Raw genomic sequence first — 24,694 nt, 5'->3', positions numbered from 1 at the left:
GGGGCTTTATATTGGAAGGGGTGGAGGAAGGCTAATGGGCCAGATACAGTGTTGGTCTGGACAGTCATTAAAAATGGCGAATGGAGCCCTCTGGCAGAAAGGCGTTTCTGAGAGGAAAGTTAATATTGATTTGATGATTTCAGGCAGGCTGATCCCAGTGTCCTGGAGGATGGCTGGATTCGGTGAAATGTGGTCTGGGGATTTAGAAGTGGGGAGAGCAGAGGTGTGAGGACTGCCCTTCACTCTGGTCACCCCTGTTGTTGAAGGGCAAAAGGCTGGACCTCCAGCCACCCATGGAGAAAAAGCTTATTTTAGACTACAGCTAAGGAGTTCAGAGTGATAGAGGAGGAAGATGGGAAAATAATGATGTCGGGATGGAAAAGAGCAGAGGGCAAAGGTGTCTCTCAAAATAAAGGTCCCCAAGTCCCATTCCTCTTGTTGGGGGGGGGGGTCAGATATCTGGGAGTCCTGTGTGTGAGCAGGTTCCACACTTTTAGGAACGTGGAAACTGCTCTAATGCCACCAACAAACACCCCACGCCCAGGAGTCTTCCAACCTTTGATATTACAGATATGCGGGAACATACAGGTGCCTATAACTCCTGGGATCCGCATTGTGGAGGTCAGGGCGCCATTATCTGGGTTTTACAGATAAGGAAACTGAGGCAAGCAAAGGCTCACCTAGCAGGAAGAGTCTGAGGCTGGATTTGAACTTGGTCTTCTGGACGCCAGGCCCCGAACCTTTCACTTCACCACAAAGCAGATGAAACCTGCCTGAGGAGAGCATTGGGCATGTCGGATCTCAGAGCCCGCACAGCTTGGGGAGGTGGGCAAGGTGCTGCTTTCACCTCTAGGCCCCTTCTGCAGAGGAGCTGGAGAAGGCTAGAACCTAAATTTGGGCAAGCCTTAAAATCCCCTGCCGTTCTAGGGAGGTGTTTCGTTTCCTTTTTTCTTTTGGTTTAGCTGGCCATACTCAGATGTTTCATGGAAATACAGTCTGAAATTGAAAAGTTTGGTAAACTCAGATCATTTGCCCTGAGACCAGAGTTTTAGTCTGAAGAGTTTAGAAACTGGCACCTGCTTGTTTGAACTTAAAAATATTTTATGTAAAGTGAATATTGATGTTTCAGTATAAGTATAACATGCTTTTAGGGTTTTTTTTTAATTTAAAAGAATTTCAAATTTTAATCTCAAGTTAGATTTATCATTTTATGTTGACTACTTTTCTTGGACTAGTTTTAATATGTGTTATTGCTTTTCAGAATTTAATTACTTTTTAGAAAAAAGTAATATGTTGTTTTTTTTTCCTTGTGTCAGCATTATTTTATGTAGTAACTGTTCTCTTCCCCCTCCCCCCCTCCATAAAATAAATAAATATTTATTTATTTTTCCCCCCCTCCCCTCAAATGAATTCATTTTATGAGGGTAAGGGTTAGAAATGTACTTGCATTTTTTTTGTAAGGGTAGATCTTTGCCTGTTCTTACACCAGTAAGTACAATCAACTTAGAATTTTCTATTTGTTGATTACCTTCATATGGTTAGAGATCTGATTCTGCAGTAAGAAGGATTAACTTTAGAGATGGCTAAAGAAGGGGATTGCTGGTATTGAGAGTTTCTAGTAAATGACAGAGGAGCTTTGCTATTTATTCGCCTGCCGTGTGCCACACTAAACCATGGCCATTTGTGTAGATTTTGAGAGAAGAATATACAGGACCAGCAATATCTCTTATTCAGAACTGAGATTCCTGATTGGATCACAACTATTGCATATATAGGTCATTCCCAGGGCAGAGCTAGTAGCGTAGATGTACTTTTGTGTTGTCTTTGTACTGTTCGCTACCTATTACCAGTGGTAAGTGAGAGTTTATTACATACATTTGTTATTTATTATTACATAAATCATTACATTAATTTCCTATATTTCTTAGGAATTGTTGTGATTGATATGTGAGATAATTTTTCTACTTTGTTTCCTTATTAATATATCAATAGCATATAACTTAGAAAATAAAGAAGTTGTTATCAGACTATCTCAAGTAAGTAGAGTTGGGGAAAGATTTTAAGCATCAATATGGATGGTGACATTATTTACTCAATGGATTTAAAATTTCAATCAAGTACTAACAGTGCCTATTATGTGACAGTGTGAGGCATTTCCGCTACAAAGAGAATGACTAGAATAGACAGTGTGTGTGAGGGGATATTTGGATGGATACTCTATAGGACCTCATGGGTATGCATGTAAGACAGTTCTGTTGAATGAGTTGGGTCTAGTTAAATCTGAGGAGAAAGGCAGGCTGGACTGCTTTAAAAAGGAAAAGAAAGCAAAGGTCCGTTTTAAAATTAACATTTAATATTCTCCAAGTTCTCCTCTCCGGTAATGAAACAATACAATTGTTTTCAAAGAATTTAAAAATGAGTCTTGTGCAGAGGGTCCTGGAGAGGTCCGTGGTGGGTTAGAGGCAGGCCCGAGTGGCCTGCAGACAATCACAGCCAAAGATGGGGTCGTTGGAAGTGGTGCAGCCAAGGGAAGGGAAGGAGGAAGGACCCACGAACCCCCAGAGCGCCCCCTGGTGCTCCTCCCCAGCTCCCGCGCACATTCAGCCGCACTCTGACAGCTCCTGAGTTGAGGAGGGAGGGCATCGGGGAGCCCGGATGTGCCGGGGAAGGCGCTCGGGCCTGGCCGCGCGGAGGTGACTTGGTTGAGGGACCCAAGTCTTGGGAGGGAGGTTCTTGTTATCTGCTGGCCTGAAAGGTGGGGGCTGTGCGGGGTAAGAGACTGATTGGTTTCCCCAGGTAGAGAGCGGGGGAGAGCGGTTCCCGCTCTCCGCTTGTGACCTGGGGGACGGCGAGGAGCTGAGAGGGAGACAGAGCTTTACAGCTGCCCAGTGACTGAGAGAGTCTTAGAGTCACATTTTATCTTGTGTTTTATTGTATTTTTAAAACTTAATATTTCCCAATTACATTTCAGTCTGGTTCTGGCCTTGGTTTACAAGATATAAGTAGGAAATTGCCAGTAGATAGTCACTTAATTGGTGGAGTATGATTCTGGAGAGGGACTAAGATATTTATAGATCTAATTTTTAAATTCATGGGAAGTGAGATCAGAGAGAGATTGTAAAAAGAAAATTCAAGAAAGCAGAGGACAGTTTTGATAGGCACATGACGATGGAAGAAAGGTGATATAAAAATAGCCAAAAGACAGGAGACCCAGAAGAGAAAAGTGTCACAAAAACAGAGGAAAAAGCTCATCATGAAATCTTCAAAGTGGCCAAAGACGAGAAGTGAAGTAACTGGAGAGAGCCGCCCAACTCGGATTACAGAGGGCTTAGATGAGAGTGAAAGAAGAGGAGAGGAAACGAGGCCTCCAGCCCAGATAGCTTTTCTAAGGGTCTTGTTTAAAAGATTTGGAGATAAGGGATCGTTACTATCATGCCGGTTTAATCTAATTATTGTGGAGGGTCTAGAAAAGTTAGGAAAAGAACGTGGAAGCAACAATTTTTTTTTTTTTTTTTGATTAAGTACAAGTAAAGGGGTTGGCCTTGGGAGGAAGGACTACCTTTTCATAAAGGAGGAGAAAATTGGGGTTTTTAAGAATATAGAATATATTTTATAGAAGAGAAAGCTCATCACATAACTTCTGTTCCCAGTATTCCTCTGTGTTATTCTACAGAAAGAAAGAGAAAGGAAAGGGAGTAAAGATAACGGTTTGCCATTGTTGCTTTTGGGAAATGAGAAATGGTGGCAGTGAGATTCAATCTCATATTTGTAGTGCACTCATTGAACATGGTTGTCTGATGTTTCCAGCACTCTCTTGAAGAGCGATGGAGGTGAAAGTCACTAAATCTTCAAACATTTACTGAGCTTCTTTCTAGTGTAAAGTGCTCAAAGGAAATTGACCTGCTCATTGCTGGCCTTGGGGAGCTCACAGACGTGCCCATAAATTGTGATTAAGAGTGTAATGTAAAAGTGCGTTGAGAAATCCAGAAAGTAACATGGGCATTCCAAAGAGTGGCCAAGAGCTCTTCATGGTAGAACGGGCCTCAAAACTGGACACAGCCCAGGAGGGGAGCCAGGGATAAAGCAAGAGATGAGTCATTGTTAAGGAGGTAATGATAAGCTACTTCTCCACAGAGGGAGAGGAAAGAATGAGGACCAAGAGTTTCTGAATGGCTCCTGCCACCTTTTTTCTTCTTGACTAAATTTAGCCATGAGATAATTTTAGGTTTTTTCCCCCTAAAGTGTTGGTTTGATTGTTGTGAAGATACAACTTTGGGTTTCATAAATTTATTTTAGCAGAATATAAGTTTTGACAGAGCCTTAAACTGTCAAGGCTTTGATCCAGGTGATTGATGGAGAGGTTGCTTGCCATTCAAGGGCCAGCCCATCAAATTTGGGAGAGGTTCCACACTAGCCTGGCTGCCAGATGAGCTGGTCAGCTGTAGTAACTTAATGGAAGTCAGGTTTATGTAGAGGTGATGTGATCTTCCTGGGTGGAGAAAGTGCTCCAAAGCTGAAATCACACGGGGCTGAAAAGAGGTTTAGCTTTTAGTAGAAACTGTCATTGTTGGATTCAAGAGATGGAAGTTAGCGTGCTGGGTTTCCTGCTCCTTCACAAGCTCCTGGAGGAGGTTGGGGCTCACTGAGGAAGTCATCTGCTACTCATTTCCCACTGAACACTTTCCTGGAGGTTGAGGGCAAGGGGCTGGTGAGAGTAAATAGCCAGAGTGCCCTGGTCCTCAGTGCATTTTAAATTCCTTCAGAGACAAAGCCTATTTTCCTAGGAATAATAGTTTCATGCATAAATGCCAAGTTTGGAGGTGGGGAATGAGAGGTGGGACGTGATAGTGGATAATTTCTAAAGTTTGGGTGTGTTCAGGAGCCCTGTGGTGACTAAAAGAATGGCTTCTGGATGAATAAATTTCCATTAAAAGAATCAAGATTACAAGTTTTATGGAAAACAAACTTGTAGCCTTTATCATTAAAGTAAAAGTAGCCTTTTTTGGGGGGGTTAAAGCACAGAGACATGCTCCCAAATATCTTGGTGTGTCTTCTTTTAATGCCTTATCAGATACAGATTTTGAATATCATAATGAAGTTTGCTTTTGTTTTCTGGAAAAGGAAGTACACTTATTATTTTCATTTAAGTTGATTTCTCCTTTGCCTATTGGAGAGCCTTCCAACCTTTGATATTACAGACATGCATGTAGGATTGGGGAAGGGAGAAGGTGTATTCATTCATACATGCATTTGAGCTCAGATTCATTGAGGGCTTATTTATTGAGCTAATTTATGATTAATTACTATAATATAATTTGACACACAAATCAAAGGGCTCACAATAAGACATTTTTAAAATTCATCGCTTTAAGAGACGAGCAGCAAATGGGCTTGGTTTTGTTGGCAATGTTCCATTAAATAGAACATTTCATTTGTAAGGAATGAGAGTGGGGGGGGAAAAGTGACATAATGTGGTTTGTTTTTCAGGTGGTGTAAAACCAAAGTTTGTACTGCTACCACATCAGAGATTTATGGGACTTTGAGAGAGTAGTCTGGTAAGGACTTCCAATAATTTATATATGTGTATGTAAAGAAGATAGAGACCAATACATTGGTATCAATGGACTTTGAAACATTATTAAAGGCCCCTTTGAGGTTGATGATCCTTTTTTTTCCCCTGTCAACACTGTTAAAGCAGAGCATTTCATCAAGTAAAATTTAACATCGAAAAAAGCAACTTGAGCTCTTACTCTAAGGTAAGATTTTATTGAATGCAGAAATTCGTTTGAAAATGTTATTCAAAGAACATGTGAAAGAATTCTTAGCAGAATTTGTCTTTCCCCCCCACAAATCTAGTGTTGCTTGGACTTGAAATTCATGGTTATTGGACCCTTGCTTGGTATTGCAGATACTGTCTTGTCTATTAGATGATCAGCCTGCCTGAGTTTTGTAGTTGTCAGTCTTTTGGATGTTCAAAATGTTGCCTGGCCTTTGTCTCGTATTAGCCAGTAACTTGGAAGTAGTTTCTGCTTACAGTACTGGGCAAATGGAAATGTGATCTGCCTGTGGACATGAGGTGTATTTTACCTATGAGTTTACAAGCGAGGTGCACAGCCATGGTTTTGAGGGTATTGTCAGAACCAGAGACTTACACCACAGAAACAGTGTTCTTTCTCTGGTCAGGTCCCTCTCTAGAATGCCAGAAATGGTGTGGAAATAGTTCATGAAGAAAAGAGCTCTTGGATTTGCCCTTAGAAGGTTATTCCTAGCCCATTCTGAGCACATCAGACAACAGTTGTATAGACAGATGTGCAGAAGACTGTGGAGAGTGAGTGTGTGAGAGTGTGAGTGTGTGTGTGTGTGTGTGTGTGTGTGTGTGTGTGTGTGTATGGAGACAGACACACACTGTTTAATTCAAAGTGTTTAGCATAGTTTTAACACTTATCACTAAACCTAAAAATTAAATTGTCTGGAAACTCACTGTTCTACAAAGTAGTCATTTGTTTGCTAAGATCGTTTCTGGAAATCTCCAGCCTTGTGTGTAGTGCAAAGACATTTTCTGTGCTTCCTCACTACTCCTGCTCTGTACTTTTTGTAGTTGTCACTAAGTCATAGACTTTAATAGTCTTAGAATGCTGGATTCAGAATGATCATTGTAGTTCAGTTCCCTTGTTTCATAATTTAGAAAATTAAAACTTATCATGACAGATAACTTGTCCAAGCAAGTAATTATAAACTGCTGTTGGAAATACACCTTTCAGAATTGTGTTCTACTTAGGTTTCAACTTAGGTTTCAACCTGTGTTAAGAGTTCTGAAACTGTTCTTTTCAATAGACAAGATTCTCTTGGAGATAGTTATGTTTTCATCAGGGAAATGAAATTTATGTTAATGTTTATTTATAAAAAGGCATTACTTGTATTTAGCACTTAATTGATCAAAGAGGATAGCCATTTGCATTGATTTTTAAAATAACTGGAATTTTTAGGTAAATGGCAATAATTTTCAAAGGTAAAGAGAACGTGTATTATTTTTAACTTCCTATTGTATCTTTAGTAGTTACCTTTCCTTCTGGGAGAATGTAATGCTAGGATGTCAGTAGTTTTGACAAAAATAGAGCTTTCTAGCACAGGAAGAATAACTTTATTTCTTCATTTTTTTTATTTTATTTTATTTTTTTGCTTTGTAACCTGTCAGAAACAAAAGCTTTTGTTCTAGGATATATTGGAATCTTGATTAGAATGGTTAATTTTTTTTTTCATATAGCTCCGAAGCTATGCCAATTCTTTTAGTTTTATATCAACTTTGTATTTAAGTTCAATATTTTTGCTTTTTTTTTTTTTTGGTAAAAATCCTGAATCAAAAGTGACATGGCCAACAGCTAAAGTGTAACCATCCTTGTGACCTCCCACTTCTAGCTGTTTCCTATACCTCTGAACTTTACTTTAAAAAGTGGGCTATTTTGCCTGTTTACCATCTGAAAAGCCTCTTGGCCACATGTAATTTAAAATTTTTGTACACTATTGTCACTTGCGCTACAAGTATCTTCATAGGAGTGATTTTGTGAGCTCATGAACTAATGATATAGAATCAGCACCAAGCATTAAGCCACAGAAAAGGAATCTAACAGCAAGTGGTGTGGGTAGCTTTTGGAGATTTGGTTTTTCAGCCCTGCCTTGTTCCCACTCTTCTGGGTGAGAATACTTGCAAACATCAAGGTTTGATGAAAATGATGGGGAAATTTAGAAGCTAATAAATGAAAGGTGAGAAGCCCAAATGGGGAGCCCCATGAAGCTTGGTATAGCTTTTGCAATCAAAAGTAATCTAGTCAGGAATCTGGTATGCCTCCCCAAGAGAGTGAATGTCGGGCCCATAACGGTGCAATCGCCACTTGCAGGAAAATGCCCCACTATGTTAAATCCTGATGAGATCAAAGAAAAACAGTTATGAAGACCTGGAGACCTGCCTCATCACTGTGCTGAAAGAGGGCTGGCTTACAATTCTGGGTGACTTTCACACCTGAATAAGGACAGGCAATCAGACATGGCGGGGAGTCCTTGGGAACAAGGGAGTTGGAAACAAGAGCAGCAGTCATTTAATACGGAAGACTTGTGCTCCTTGTGACCTCCTCATCACCAATTTTGTCTTCCATTTACCCAAATGGAGCAAAACTGCACCCTCATAGCAATGTGAGAGGAATGTAGGTAGTGTATAGTACATTGTGCTGGCCCAGTTCAACACAAGCTGCAGCCTATAGGCAAGGCAACTACCAAAAAACTTGTTCTCAGATTTGCTTGCTAACTTGGAGGGAACACAAGGTTGTCAGCAGGGGAGCAGAAAAGGAGTGGGTAACTTTAAGAGATTTGGTATGTGGCCCTGCATTTACTCATCTGGGTGAGAACACTTACAATCATCAAGAATGGTTTGATGAAAATGATGGAGAAATTCAAAAACTAATAAATGAAAAATAACTCCAGCAGAATAGTTTGTCTATAAGAATGCAGCAATTAATTCCCTCAAAACTAAAATACAAGTGAATATTAGAGAGATTCAGGATTGTCACTTCTATGAGAAGGCAGGTGAAATTCAGTTTTATACAATAGTCACAATTCAAAGCACTGTAGTGATGCTCTGAAAGCTGCTATTGGGTCAAAGACCTATGTTGCATCTTAACTGCTCAGTGCTGAATACTTCTATAATGTTGTCAGCAAACTGTTATCAATCAGTGCTGAAACCATTGTCAGTTTACTTCAGGTTGAGGTCTGTCCCTCTTTAGTCAAACATTCAACTGAAGAAGAGATTTTAAATGCCGTTAGATTTCTTTTGTGTGGCTGAGTCCTTGGTGTTGATTCTATTCCAGCTGAAGTTTACAAGGCAGGAGCTCCATTGCTCATACGAAAACCTTCTGTTTTATAGAACAAAAAAGAAGCTATCACTTCAGTATTGTCCTTTTCTCTAAAGGAAAAGGAAATAGGTTGTCCTGTGACAAAGCAATGGAAGTCTTTCTCTTAGTCATTGCCAGCAAGATTCATGCTAGAGTCCTCCTTAATAGGTTTATTCTTCGCCTGGAAGATAGTTATCTACCTGAGAGCCAGTGTGACTTCAGAAAGAGCTGATGGACAGTCAGTAGAGTGCTTACTGCCCAACAGTTCTGCGAGAAATGCCAGGAGCAGAATGGAAGTCTATATACAATGTTCATTTACCTAAGGGCTTTGATACTGTCGGTCATGAGGGCTTGTGGGAAATCATGGCAAAGTTTAGTTGCCTAGAAAAGTTCATCAGTATTGTGCATCAGTTTCATGACTGTATGGGTCTGAATGATGGATGATGCTCTAAGTCACTGGTGGAATGAAGCAGGGCACTGTGACTACCCTAGTGCTTTTTAAAAAGCATGATGTCTTCAGTGATGTCAGAAGCCTTCAATAAGAACAAAACGGCTATCTGGTTCATCTAGGCACTGATGGCAGACTATTTAACTTGAAATAGCTGCAAGTCAAGACTAAAGTGGAGGGGAGAGTTGGTACATGACTTTTTATTAGCAGATGATTGTGCACTCTCAGTGCAGCCTCTGAGACCAAGATGCAACAGAGTATGGGTCAGTTCTAAGGTTCCCCACCAGTAAGCATCACAGCATCCATCATGGAGCCATCAGTTACAGCAAATGGAGACATTTTGAATGCTATGACTAAGGTCACTCACCTAATCAGTGTCCCTTCCAGGAATGGACATGTAGATGATGAGATGGATACACTCGTTGCCAGACCGAGCTCAGTGATTGGGAGGCTCAGAATGAAAGTGGGGGAGAGAAAAGATGTTAGACTCTCCACCAGACTAAAGGTCTACAGAGCCATTGTGCTGACCTTATAGTTGTGTTCCTGTGAAACCTGCACAGTACCAGCTTCATGCCAGGAAATGGAATCACTTCCACTTGAATTGTCTTAGGAAGATTCTGAAAATCACCTGGTGAGAGAAGGTGCTGGGCACTGAAGCGCTTTCTTAAGCTGAACTGCCAAGCATTCAGAGAGCACAACTCTGCTGGGCTGGCCCCATTGTTAGAATGCCAAACGCATGTTTGCTTAGACAGCTGTTAGAGTTCACCAGGCAGGATCTCACGTAGAGGTCAGAAGAAGCAAAATGAGCACAAAAAGAAGCAAAATGGAATTGTTTGTGAGAAATGAGAGGCTTGGCACAGGCGTGCCCAGTCTGGTGGGTCTGCATCCAAGAGGACATTGGGCCCTATGAGCAAAGCAGACTTGCCAGTAGTGCCACCAAAAAATGGGAGATGTGCAAGTTTAGAGTCATCCCCACTCCAAAGAATCACATAGTGCCTGATCTGTGGTAGAGCTTTCCAAACTCATCTTGGTCTGATCATCCTTAGGCAAACATACTCTACTTTGACTCCAACATTTTGGTCCTCATTAAACACAAAGGACAAACCTCATTGATTAGGTTGCCTCTCATTTCACTGAAAAACTCTAGGCCTTTCCCCAAGATCACCTCCTCATCTTATATCCCTCATATGTCTTTCTCCTGTGTGTTCTTTCTTCTCCTTTCATGCCAAGGTTAGTAGAATCTTTATGCTGAAATGATCCCATCCTAAACTGTTGTTCCCAGTAGATTATCCCCTCCTAATTCCATCAACTTAAGGTTTTGTTTTTGTTTTTGTTTTTTTAATTGACAGGGGAAAAAGTGACCTATACCTTAAAGATGTTTGCTTATTAACGTGAACAAATGGACTTAATCACAGAAGAGTATTTCTTTTAACCCTAGGCATAATTGACAAAATGAATAATGAAATTTTCAACACAGATGATGGATATGAAAGATTAATAGGGGAAAATTTACCTGAAATGATGCAGTTAATAAGAAAGGAGAAAGAAAAGAATACCATATACTCAAAATACAACTACATAAAGGTATCATTAAGAGTAACAGTAGTGTGTTAACTATATAAGAACATTTTATTTCCTTATTCAAGTTAATAGTTAAAATTTTATTTAACGACCTTAAAATAACAATTATACTGCTACAAATGAGTTAAAATTAGTTTTCCCCCTATTTTCTTCATATAATCAGTACTTCTATTTATGGATAGAGATTAAAATATTCTTGTGTTGAATTAAATTTAAGGTTAAATTAAACTTAGCTAAACTTTCAATTTAACTTAAAATTACCTTACAATTAAATTTAACTTAAAAACTTAAGAGTTTTTTCATTTTAAAAAATTCTTTTCTGCTCTGAAGTCAACTGAACATATGTTGGTTTAGTGTCTAGAAAGTTTCTAGGTTCTGGAAATAAACCCTCCTCTAAAAAAAAAGCCAAAATAAACCATAAGCCCTTCTTTTTTTTTCAGAGGGCTCAGCACAGAATATGTGCTTGATTAAAACTGACCTCACTTAGGTAGAAAATCATGATGCCCTCTGTCTAAATTCAGGTGAGACCTCATTTTTACTCTGACTGTATTTCATAGCACTTATTAAGGTACCAAACTGAAGACCATTAATTACCATTGTCCAACATTCTCATTGTGATGGGTGGAAGGGGACAGGAGTGGATATACTGAGAAGCACAACACAATTTTGAGGACGGGGAAGGCAGGACAGTTAGGGAGATCTGCACAGGGCTCCTGGAACTTAAGTTGAACCTCAGCTGAAGGTACTGAGACGGGGAATTCCAGGCAGGGGGAAATAGGTCACTTTTGCAAATACGTGGAGTTATTCACAGCCAGTCTTGGTGCATCGATGCTACAGGACTGACAGTCATGAAGCGCAATCTTAGAGGAATAGACATTGTGGGTCACCTGAGGGGCGGTGGAGAGAAATGCTGCCAAAGCATCGTTGTTGAAAACTTCTCATTTTCTCTGGGGTTTGGATGCAAGTGAGCTTTAGAATATTATCATTGATTCCTCACCTGCAAGAATCTGTGGAAGTGATCCTTTATTAGAAGGTTATTTAATCTGTAACGAAAACGTCACTAATTGTTCACCAAACTGGACAGTTCAGGTATGTAGAGGCAGCCAGGATGTGCAGGAGAGCGTGCTTAGAGTCGGGAAGACTCGAGTTCAAAAATAGCCTCGGCCAGTCCCTAGCTGTGGGACCCTAGAACAGCTCCGGGTCTGGGCCTGGATTTCTGACTTCTCCCCTCCCTCCTCTCTTCCCTCCTCTCAGTCTCTGTCTTGGTCTCACCTTCTCCTGTCCATCAGGCCACCTTGCTGCCGCTTCTGCCCTGGATGCCTACACCTGAAGCCTGCTCCCTGTCCCGGGGTGGCCGGAGCCTCCGAGCCTCCTCTGCCGCTTTCCTCGGACCTTCTTCTGGTCATTCCTCTGGCCCGAGACGGCCCCAGGGCCCGGCCCAGGCCCCCTTCTAGTTCCTGTCTGTCAGAGGACGGGTTCCTCTAGTTTCACCCTCTGTGCTGACGTTCGTTGTCTGTCGGTTCCATCGCACTGCTGATCTTCCCTCTCAGGCTTCCTCCTTCCCAGCTTCTTTCTCCTGAGAGAAGGATGAGCCTGGTCCCCAGGACCATCCTCCAAGCCCCGCTGACTTGGCCTCCATCGAGGCCCCTCTTCCAGGCTGTAGGAGTCACCTCCTCAAGTGCAGTTTGGCTTCCACCCCCTGCGGAGTAAGCTCCAGGGGCTCCTCTCTCAGGCCTCTGCCTGGCGTCCCCCGCCTCCACTTGGCCCGGCTCTTCCTTGTCCCTGCTCATGTGCTCTGATCCAGTGAGCCCTCCCCCATCTCTGATTCTGGGCTTGTCTCTTCCCTTGCTGGGCCGTGAACTGGGGGGTGGAGAGGGGTCGCCTCTGTGTCTCAGGGGCTCAGCCTCGGGCCGGGCGCACAGTGAGCATTCCCTGGGTCTGGGACGGCCGGCGTCCTCCCAGTCTTGTGCTGGAGAGCCCGCTTTCTGCAGGACGTGTGCGCTAGTGACGCTTCTCCCAAAGAGTGTTAGAGGCAGCCTGCTCCCTGACGGGAAGGCCAGTCCTGCCATGGGGTGCTCGGGTTTCCCAGATGACAGACTGTGACTCTTTGTTGCAGAATGGTTTTTCTGGACGATAGAAGGAGTCCCTTATTTTGGAGTTCCCTAGAGCATTAGTGTCAAATTCCCACAAGTGACTTAGAAAACCACATATTAAAATTACCTTTGTTCTTTTGTATTTTTGTTGTCAAATAGTTCCCACTTACATTTTAATCCGGTCTTTCTGTCTCTTTTTTTCTCTTTCACACCCACCCACCCGCTCCCTGTTGGATGTATTTGCCATTGGAGGGAAGAATCATAGGCTTGAAATGACCTCTTGCCTCTTCCCTCAAAACCAAAGCAACCAACCAATCATCTGTGACCATACATGTGTTAAAATTAAGTTCTAGTACACAGAGGCTTTAATTTTTCAGTCTTCCTCCTCTTCTTATGTTACTGTTACTCTGTGACTAGAAATGACTTGATAAATTGGTGGGCGTCAGACTAACTCCCCCTCCCCCAGCATCACCTAGTAGGAGTCGGCTAAAGGGAAGCTCATTTGATCCGCAATTCACCTGTTGGAGGTTAGCTTGAAGCACTAGGGATTGGGGGGAGGGCCTGCAGCCTTGTCGGCTTAATCAGTTTTGCCTCTGTGCCTGTAGGAGTGTTCTTTCCTCTTTGAGTGACTTTTTGGGAAGGTGAGTGAATTTAGGAGATTCTTTTTCTCTTTAATTGTCAGCTGGAGTCTGGCCCTCACACTTGGCTATAAAGAGGAACTTGGTCTTGAATTAGGTTACTGGGCCACTCTTAAAATCCTTCCTAGGATTTTTTTGTTTTTAAATTGTTGAGTTACCAAAACAATTTTGTTAGAAGGTAGTCCTAGTGGCCTTTTGGTGCTGGTGTGCATTTTGTAAGGCTTTTAGTCTTCAGGCTACAGGTACGGGTATGGTTCACTTTGGATTTTTTACACTTCATGTTGCCCTATTTTCATATTTTCTCAAAAGTTATCAGTCATTATAGAAATGAAGTGTAATTGTTAATTTGTCAGGGACCTTATAGAAAGGAACATTTTCCTGGTTTAAAGAGCTCTGGGCTCTGACTGGGGTTGGATAGCATATGCACACAGATGGGGGAATACAGCCAAATTGAAATCAAGAGGAAACTGATGTTCATAATGGCTCTCTGAGAAGGTAAGCATTAAGAGATGTCTCTAAATCATGCCCTGACCTCTTGTACAGAGTTGTGGGTGAGAGGTGAGGACAGCTGCTGGAACAGGGTGATTGGCGTCATGGAGGGCGACTGCCTGGGGCCGTGGAAGCCAAGATGGCGGCAAGAACCTTGCTTCTCAACCCCTTCCACCAAGCCCGGCCCTCCCCCGCCCCGCTCGTCTCTCCGGGGCTCCCAGCAGAAACCTTGCCCGTTGGCCTTTTCTTTGGTCACTTGGTCTGGGGTAGCAGGTTCTGCGCAGTGTCTCCTGTCCCTCAGGAGGTATTTGTGGATTGCTATGTGATGGCTGTGTGCTCCTCACCAGAGATTCTTTTAACATTCATCCTGAGCATGGGAGGGTCTCATCCAGAAAGAAGTCCAGCGCCCTCCGCTCCTCAGCCATCCTTCCCAGCGCGCTCTTTCTCCCGATTTCTCCGGCGTGTGGAACACTTAGAGAGCATCTCCTGGCTGGGGGAGGGTCAGCAAGTGGCCACGATGTGGTCGAGAATCATTTTGAGGAAATGGAAAGAGCTGAGGCCGGGCCCCAGGGGCTCCTGACTTCAGGGGTCCCTCTGGCCACCCCCAGGATGAGGAATCGTCCTCCTCTTATGAGCACAAACTCCCGGCTCCTCTGCAAGTCACAGGAAAGGGTTCCTAGCAATCTTTGGGGGCCACCGGGTGAGCCAGAGATCAGCCACTGAGAGCTTGCTCGTGTCCCTCCTGTGGGCCAGGCGTGGGCTCGGGCCCCGGAGTGTGGGACTGGAGCCGGCGGGGCCACTATGCACAAAGTAATTAGTAATGTAAGATAATTTGTTTGAGAGGCGTAAGGGAAGGCTCTGCAGAAAAGACCCTGCAACTTGGAGGGATCAGCAAGCACACACACACACATACACAGACAGGCTCACCTGCCTGCTCTCAGAAGGCCTGTGAGCCTAAGGGGGGTTTTACAGTTTTGAATAGAATTAATGGATTTATAAAAATGTAAAAGCCATTCTTAGTTTGCTGGCCGTTTGGTGGTAGACGCAGTCTTAAAGTGGGAGAGGGACTTGGATCTGGCTTACGGAGGGGATGCCTTCCTCTTACGGGAGGGAGGGGAGAGTGCTGTGCAGAGAACGGAGAGGAGACTCAGGGGGCTGAAGTCAAAGGAGGGCGTGGATTCCAGGGAAGTTGGCAAGAAGGCTTGGGCTCCAAGGGTGAAGGGGCTGGAGTTGAGTCAGGAGAAGACACGTAGTCAGTTGTACATTTAGGGAAACTTCTTTTTGGGTATAGTTACATAGACTGTGAGGCGGAGTTTAATCCATAATCCAGACACAGGGTGATGAACTGACCTACCGGGGAAGAGCTGTCCTGAGTGGAGATGCTGGGGCTGGATGTTGTGGAGACAGAAGGGATCGGCTGTATGAAGGGAAGGGAAGTAGAGAGAATAATGCTCAAGGTTGGAGTCTGGGACACTGGCAGGGTGACGTTGCTTCGGGTCAGTGCGGGGCATTTGGAAGTGGGGAGAGTCTGGACAGGAAGTTACTGAGTTCGCTTGGGGTGCAGAGTTTAAAATGCTTCCAGAATATCTCGCCTGAAACTTGATGATAATGGAGTAGACTTTAGTTGTGTATCCTCTGCAGAGAGGTGATATCCAAGAAAACTAATGCGGCTATCTCACCTGTAGAGGGAGGAGAAAAGGAGGGCTTGAAGGAGGATTCCTAAAATGTAGGGCTGTGATGGCTGGATGAACCACATAAGACAAGGAGTAGGTCAACCAGGAGGTGCTGGCACTCTAAAAAGCCTGGAAAGGAGAAAGCAAGACGCAAGGCTCTTCAGTTTGCCACTGAGCTGCTTGTACCATGTAGCAAGGGAGACCTCCCATTTTCAAGTCATCTTAGGGCTGAATGCTAGTAGACTTGATCTCATCTCAGATGCCCCCATTAACTTATTTCAGGAATAGAGGAGGAGGCAGAGGTTTGCCATGTGCTTACTGAATGACTACATTTTAGATAGTAATGAGCAAAGTCGTCCTTCTATTGCTACTACCTGCTGTTTTCAGTGACCTAAATTTTCCTGCTTTTGTTCTACTAACCCTCAAAATTGTTCTTCTACTCAAAATAAACATTGAGTTTTATAATCAAATAAGTTTCAATGTGGAATTGAGCTTTGAAACTAACTTTTTAGGAAATTTGTATTTATAAGGAAAGAGGTATTTGTGTCATCTGAAGAGAGCAGCCAGGCTGGCTCCTGAGTGGCTGTGGTGGGAGTTTGGGCAGATCATTCCATGCCTGGCCCTCGGGCCTTTCTTCTGTCAAATGTGGGAGCAGGGTACTGAATTAGATTACCCTTTTCCTGTCATGGATCCTTCTAGCAGAATGTTTTTAAAAACCAAAGAGAGAGGGTTACAAAAAAGATCAGTTATGTTGAAAAATAGTCAACAAGTTTGTCAGATTAAGAGCTCCTGCTCCAAAGTTTCTTCCAAACCAAAACCCAAGAAGAACTTTTAAATGTGAAACCCCACTGGCAGGAGAGGTGTGGAGGGAGGGGAGGAAGGAGAAAAAGAGATTTTTTGAGGTGTTTCTATATTTGACCATGTGTTAAAATTCTATCTGAAGTTAATACACGAGTGAGGATGAGAAATCACATTGGATAGATCTTCTTTCAGGGTGATGGATGTCAGACTCGTGAGAAGCAGGTGTAGGCCAGATGAAGAAGAGATGCCCCGTAGCTAACACGCATTTAGCAAGCCTTCGCCATGCACCAGACCCTGGCATCGTCCAGCTTCTTTCCCAAACAAGTTGTGAGCTGCTCTGATCCCTAGAGGGACACGCTGGAAATAAACCTTGAAGCATGTGTTCTTGGCAGTTCACCTTTTGCTGGGGCCGGCTCTCTTCTGGGGACACGGGAGATCTTAGAGGTCAGCCAGCCTGACCTCTGCTCCTTACAGGGAAGGAGACTGGGGACCAGAAAGGGTAGGGACTGCCTAAGGTTCAGCCCTGATTCCAAGAAGTGCTGGGTTTCTCATGTCTGTCTGTCTGTTTGTGAGAGCTCCTGTGAGTTGACTTTGTTCTGCTGTACCCTCCGGTGTTCTTGTCCACTCATACAGAAATAATAACAGCAACAATAAAACACAGCCACAACCAGCTGCTGCCCTATGACTGACTTGTCTGAGGCTCTTCTGGCCCGGAACACTGTTCCTACAAAGCCTCCCTCCTACCTACCTCCAGGCCCCGGCCAGCTTGTGTTTCCCAGGAAGCCTCCCTGTCCCCCAGTGGGCCTTTTCTTCTCTCTGTCCTGAGTGCTGTTTGTCCCAGGTGACAGTCCTGCTTAGCTTTGGGTTGCTTTGGCACCTGGAGGCTTTAGATCAGCCTTCTCATCAGACCTCAGGGAAGAGGCTCACAATCACCAGTTTATAAGGTCACACGGTTGTTCAGGGACAAGACGAGGCTTGAGATCTCCTAAGACACAGTCAAGGTGCTTGGCAGGAGCAATTACTGACTAGCTTCTCAATCTTGAGGACACTGATGAGCATTATCCTTATTTTTTTTCCCCTTAATGTTTTGGTGAGATTTTTCAAAACTTTCTTTGGGAATATTCTCAATATTCATTTCTCAACATTAGCCAAGTTGAACAGTCTTTTTTTTTTTTTTTTTTTTGAACCAAGATGAATAATTTTAAAAACTTTATTATGTACTGAGTTAGAAAAGCCTGGCTTCAAATCCTGACCCTTCTGCTTATTACCTTTTTGACCTATGCAAGTCTTTTAAGTTTTCCTGAACTCAGTTTCCTTACCTTGTAAAATGGCAAGTAATAGCACAAAGGGAGGAGTAAGTTGTAAGAAGTCAAGGGAAGTAGGAAGGAGCCTAGGTTATATCAAAAAAAAAAAAAAAACCAAAAAACAAAGTGATAAGGAACTACTGGAGTAGATAAAACAGGAGTTGGAAGCAGTCAGACCTTAGAAAAACCTCCTTGACAGATGAATGCCACTGGGGAGAAGGGCATGGAACATTGAAGCAATCCAGACATGATGTTTTGCCCTGAGAGAATATGAAGTGTGGGTGGGTCTATGAGGTTGGTAAATTGAAGATGGATCTGAAACCTATGGTGCCCTGTATAGTGATAGGAAAGATAAGAGGAAGAGGTTAGAGTTTAGTATAATTAGGTACTCCATCAAATGCATCTGGGGTTGGTCTCTTTTTCCTTCATCCCCTATTCTAAGAGTGCCCAAGGCTTTTCCCAAGAATTTATCCCTTGCCATCTTTGCTTGGAGACTTCTTAATCTCTATAACTTCTCCAGATTGGTGCCCTTATGGCCTACCACCCATTTATGAGTAGCAGTCATCTATAAGGGAAGTTCATTCTATTTCTAATGGTCAGAAATTTTCCTGACAGCTTTGGAGATAAAGAAGGAGAGATAAATGCAAAGTGATAACTTGTTTAAGGAGTAGATACAAAAATTCTGGCAGTCCCATCAATACAAAACCAAAAATCTCAGCAGAGAATGCCGCTCCCTTTACTTCTAAGGATTGTACTACAAGTTGCTGTGAAAATAAAGCTGCTGCTTCAAGGGCAGGGTCCTGGCTGCCCAGCAGCTTTCCCTTTGAAAGGATGGGCCGAGCTGAGAGGGGCTGCTGCTCCTTGACTTTTTCTATGTTCTGACCAATGCCCATAGGTTCATTTCACTGGAGGAAGAAAAATAATCCCTGCCCAGCTGTTCCTTGGGATGTAACACAATCATAGGCATTTCTTATGTTATGCTTGACTATAAAGCAAAACTTCTTAAACTTTTTTCCATTTTGACTTCTTTTTGCCTGAGAAATTGATATGTAGTTATATAAAAAAGCATAAAGATTAAACATTTATTAATGTATCATAATTCTGTGACTTTCCCAGTTATCTGACCCGCTACAGGGTTGAAATCCCATTTTAAGAAGCTTTGCAATACATGCAATAAAATGAGTTAAATTCCAGATTCATAAACTTCAGAAGTTTAGAAGAAACCAGGAAACCAAGCCAGCTGGTCTAAAGTAAACCCATGGAGCCTGTTTATTGTACCATTTCCTGAGGAAGTCACCTGTCCTCCTTTGAAGCCCCCCAAGGAAGGCCTGTTGCCTGGCTTCTAGACTTTTGAACAGCTTAGACCTGGTTATGGAGGCCCTGCCAGACGTGGAGCCCAAACTCCCAGCCAAGCTGGGGCGTGTCACTGTCCCTGGGATTGGTCTCTTAGGCTCCCCAAGCTCTTATGCTTGTGTCTGAGACGAGTGGTCAGACAGAAGTACCCTGACCTCTGAGCCTTCTAGCTCCAGGAGAAGCCAAAATCCGCTCCTGTGCAACTTTCACAAATCACAAAAAAATGGAAAAATCGTTCTTGGATTTATTTCTTTTATTTTGGGGGGCAAACCCTAAGAATTGGTGAAATGGCCTAAGGATAGTAGCTGGGTACTACACTGGAAGGATGTCGAGGGAAAAGGGGGGCAGGAGGAAGGCTCTAGAAAGGAAGGTGTATGTAGGAGAAAGGGCAAGCAAGACGTTCTGGTTGGACCTTAGTGTGTGGGCAGGCGAATAACCTGTAATCTGGTCCTAGGAAGCCATTGGTGGCAGACTGGGACAGCAGGTGTAGGGGATTGGAGAGGGGAAAGACTTTTGTTAGGGAGGTTGGTTTGGAGCCACTGCAGCAGCACAGACGAGAGGTGATGGCAGGCTGAATTGGGATGGTGGGGATGGAGCAGAGAGGAGGGGTCTCTGAGGTGTTTGTCCAAGTCTGGGTGGTCAGGGTCAGTCAGTAAACATTTATTAAGAACCTCCTATGTGCCAGGCCCTTTGCTGAGTGTTGGGAAGGTGAAGAAATGGTCTTTCTCTGAAGGAGGACAGTCCTTCACTCCACTTAATGGCAAAGTGTAAAAAGTCTGTACAAAGAAGATATCTATGGCCCGATGGAAATAACCAACAGAGAGGAAGGCCCTCGAGTTCAGGGAGATTGGGCAAAGCCAGGGTAGCCAGGAGGCAGAGATGAGGAGGGGAGGGCATTCTAGGCATGGGGCACAGCCAGGGCAAAGACACAAGAGTTGAGAAAATAGGAGACTTGTTTGTGGATTAACCAGGAGGGAATAAGGTGTAAGAAACCTGGGAAGGTGGGAGGAGGCGGAGGCTAGGTTTGATGGACTCTGAATAACAAATAGCATCTTGCATTTGCTCCTGCAGGTAATAGCCATTGGCATGTGTTGAGTGGGAGAATGACATGGTCACTTATTACTATAAGATTCTGTACTTTCAAGGAACTAGTTTTTTTCATCCGTAAAATGGGGGTAATATCTGTGGTTTTTTTTCTCATGAGGATACTGTGAGTAGTAGTCATTTAACAAGCTTTTGTCAGGTATCTGGTATGTGCCAGTTACTGAGTTTACAATTATGAAAGTGTTAAGACTCAACAGGATTTTGCAGTTGATTGGCAACTTAAGGTGTGGATAGCTTTGCAATCAGCTAATTGGAGACCCCTGGCTTTGGGGGCCAAGGAATTGAAATGATTGTTATTAAAAGTTTCATTCTATTCGTAAGTTTGGATAGTTATTTCGAATGCTTAATACATTCTTACCTCCTAGGGTTTGGCTAATAATTTTGTGATGACATTTTGAAACAGGTAGCTTAGGGATTTAAAAAATTGAAGCTTTAACAATTGAACTCCAGCTGTGTTGTAAATCCCTCAAACGGCCATTCAAAGTGCTTTTGGACCAAATTGTTTTTGTAAGATAAGGAGAGTAGAGAAGTTTTTCAGAACGAATTATAAAAAATAGTATGTATTGATAAGAAGATTATAACTCGGTGTGGGGGAAGTAGTATACAAATAAACCAGGATCAGGATGGTGAGGCTGTAAAGACTTGGAATGGGTCTGTCTTTGTGTATAATCAAATGAAAGCAGGACTAGATGAAGAACTCATTAAGGTTTTGTAGCATCTGATCTTTTTTCATGAGAAGTTATTTTTCACTTTCCCATAGTGACCTTCACGCTATGATCCACCTGATAAGCCTAAGTATACTAATTGATCGTGCTTGGTTCGTTTGGGATCTGTGCAAGTTGCTCAGTATCATCTTTGAACATGTGATTATTTCTAACATTCCCTCAAACAGCTTAATAGGTATTACTGTATTCTCTGGGATGTTGAGGAGAGTCATTGATTTATAGTATCTAGAGTTGGAAGGGAACTCCATAAACAACTGACCTCATTTACAAATGAGTAAAGTAACCTCAAAAAAAAACTTTTCCCATAAATACATTAAGAATGAAACCTGTAGAGGATAAGAATCTGCCTTATTCATTGTTGTATCCCTAACGTTCAGTTTAATGCTTCACCGGTCATTTTCTAAGTTGAGAACAAAATTATTTATCATTATGTCAGGGAATGCCCAAGGTGAAATGCTTGTGGGAAGCAGTAAGATGGTTGAGATAAGGAGCAGAGTCTGAAATGAAGTCGGAGAATATAATTGTCATTTGAGGTACAGACCCACCATGTTGATTTGTTTAGCTTGTGTCTGTCTCAGTGGAGGACAGGACAGTGAAGCTGAAGAGAGTCTTTGACCCCCGCCCTGAGAAGGGAGTGAAGAAGTGACCACGTCTAATTTTTGTATATCCTCTCGAATGCTCCGATGTGTATTGCTTTAAGACTTTAAAAATCTTGGCCCTTTTTGGAAGATGTGGTGTGATGGAAAGCCCAGGGTCTGTGACCCTGGCCTGCCCAGCTTAGTCAGCAGGGGTCTTCAGCTGGCAAGGATGGGCTTGGACTTGATGGCCCAGCAGGTCCCACCTGGCTCCTTTATACATTTCTCTGCTTCCCTGGAGCTCGGTAGCTGGGTGGATTTATTTGGTGTCCTGAAAACCCGAGTTCAAATCCTTCCTCAAACACCTACTAGCTTTGTGACTTTAGGCCAATGGCTTAATGTCTGTGAACCTCAGTTTCTTTATCTGCCTTCAAGTTGCTGTATACATGCTAGCGACTATCACTATTTATTTACAGCTTCCCATTGAAGCCCCTTAACTGACTGTGTATATGCTGGTGGTCTCATTCCAGCTTCTCTTCCGTAGTAATCTCCAATGTGCAGTTGATTCCCAGATTGATATGTCCAGCTTTAATCTCTCCAGTTCCTAACAACTCATCATGTGCTCTCCATCTTTACTGAAAGTCTCATCTACATTTCAAATGGAGCAGATCCAAAATTAGACCCATCAACTGTCCCTCTAAGTTTCCTAATTGACTTATAGATTCTCCTGGGAAAATATTTTGAATCAATTCCTATTTTGTAAAAAAACTGAGTTCAGAAAAGTTAGGTGATTTGTCCAGTCTTATACACACAGTCCTGGTCTGGGGTAGGATTTGAATGCTTATCTCCTTGATTCTAAGGTCAGCATTCCTGCTCTGCCAGATCTCCTTTCAGTGTTCCCAGGAGGTTTCTGCTTCTATTCCCTCTAAAACATTCCATTCTCATGTCAGTCATCCTTAAATACAGCTTTGGTGCTCTCAATTCTCCTCTCATAAGCCTTTAATTGACTTCCTTTGCCTCTTAGAGAAAATTAAAAATTTTCTCAGTTTGGCATTTTAAAAAATCTTTCTTGTGTGTCTGTGTTTTATCAGCCATATTTTGTTTTCTTCCCCATTGTAAATACCGAGTTCCACCCAGAAGAGACCAGGCTGGGATATTATGGCCCGATTGCTTTTCTTAGATAGCTGTTCTGGGGTGGGGTGGGGTGGGGATGGGGGTGGAGGTTGGGAAGGAACATTAGAGCATCCCTTGAGCTGACTGCTGGAGCTCCCACAGGCTGCTGGAGAGCAGGCAGGTTGGTGGCCACAGTTTGACTTTAGCCCTGGAGTCCATGCCCAAATAAGTCCCTCTGTTGAGCTTTGTGATGCACTGAGTTTACCCAGATTTAAATTGTGCTTCTGGGCTCATAATCTCAGTGTGCAATTGAATCTGTAGTCTAAAGAGGCAAGATGAGTCCTGCAGTCGGGAAGATCTGATTTTAAATTGGTTCTCAGACACTAGCTATGTGAACCCTGAGCAAGTCCCTTTCCCTGTGTCTGCCTCAGTTTCTTCTTCCGTAAAACAGGGATATTAGTAGCTCACATGGTTGTTGTGAGGATCAAATGTTACCTGTAAAGCTTTTTCCAGATCTCCATCATCATCATCATCGTGATCATCACCACCATCAAAGTACAGACTCCTAAATTCTACCACCCTGTGTGAAAACAAACATACCCATTTCTTTTGTGAATGTCTATGGTTAAATAAATGCTTCTTGATGACAAGTTTTGATCCATAGCAGTATGCCTGGGAAAGTATAATTGGATTGTTCTAGTTTGAAGAACTCTCTCATATCTGTTAATTTATTACATTTTCCATCCATTGTTAATCCTTTTAGTGTTTCTGAGACGTGAACGAATTCTGCTAAAGTATATAAATGTGACTGTGCCAAGACCATTTGATTTTACTATTCACTCTAAGGGTTTTTTAACTTTTGTTGAATTCATTCACAAAGAGAGGAAAGGAGTATCAGGAGCTCTCAGGTGTGGGAGGGTAATATTAAGCCAATTTTTATGTATGCACTCGAGGACACTAATGTCTTAAATGATTCTTCAGTGTAAGGATGATTTAATGGAGTTCTTTATGTCATATTTAAATGGTTTTACTTATATTTTCAGAAAATACAAGGCTAGTATATTTTAATTATTCTTAATTAATTTAATTCATGACATCTTGCTAATAAGGGAAAAAGTTCGTTTCTCCATATTATTTAGATTCTGTACTGATGTAAGGAAGACCTGAGTTCAAATGTAGCCTCAGACATTTAGTGGCTCTTGTGTGACTCTGGTCAAATTACTTAACCTCTGTTTGCATGATCCACTGGAGAAGAAAATGCAAACCACTCCAGTACCTTTGCTGCAGAAACCCAACAGTTGAACAAGTCAAATCGTGGATGTCTTTTTGGGAAACATTTGAAATTTTTGGTCTACATTAGTAACTCCATTTGCCTTTCTCTGGTCTTGGGGGAGGAGGGGAAAGGAGAGGTGGTAAATGATCAAAGCTTGGTTATGTAATTTCTGAAATAATTTTCTAAAGTTACTTTGTTTATTAGCATTTGTTAACACGTTAGATAACCTTCACTTTATATCAATTACATTAGAACAGTTTTTTTTTCATCATTTCTTACATTGTTTTAAAATAATTGAGAAAATAATTTACTTTGTTTTATTTTTAGGGTTATATCCTGTGTTGTGACCTCATGGTTTAAGTGGGAATAAAGATGAGTATAAGCAGTGATGAGGTCAACTTCTTGGTATATAGATACTTGCAAGAGTCAGGTGAGTACTTCAATGGAATAAATAGGCCGCAAATTCTTTTAATATTCTCAACCATCTTTCATACATTTGACGTCTGTACCAGTCCAAATTGTTCAGCTTTCTATGTTTCTTTAATAAATGGACTGCCATTTATTTTTAGCCTATGTACTACTGCATGGTTTAACTCTCTGACTCTTTCAAATATATCGGAACCATCTCAGGTGTATATTTAT

At 42.5% G+C, this 24,694-nt stretch overlaps 1 protein-coding gene across 1 annotated transcript in view; it reads left to right on the top strand.

Moving 5' to 3' along the window:
* Window positions 1-24,694, top strand: part of TBL1XR1 (TBL1X/Y related 1) — a 141,414-nt gene that overhangs the window by 80,233 nt on the left and 36,487 nt on the right. Inside the window, 1 exon segment of the mRNA XM_051983193.1 lies at window positions 24,380-24,482. Coding sequence (XP_051839153.1) covers window positions 24,425-24,482 — 58 coding nt within the window. The 5' untranslated portion in view covers window positions 24,380-24,424.

The sequence above is a fragment of the Antechinus flavipes genome, chromosome 3, assembly GCF_016432865.1.
Source record: "Antechinus flavipes isolate AdamAnt ecotype Samford, QLD, Australia chromosome 3, AdamAnt_v2, whole genome shotgun sequence".
Lineage (NCBI taxonomy): Eukaryota > Metazoa > Chordata > Mammalia > Dasyuromorphia > Dasyuridae > Antechinus > Antechinus flavipes.
Note: the sequence above shows the minus strand (reverse complement) of the source record. Positions and strands in the feature narration are given on the sequence as shown.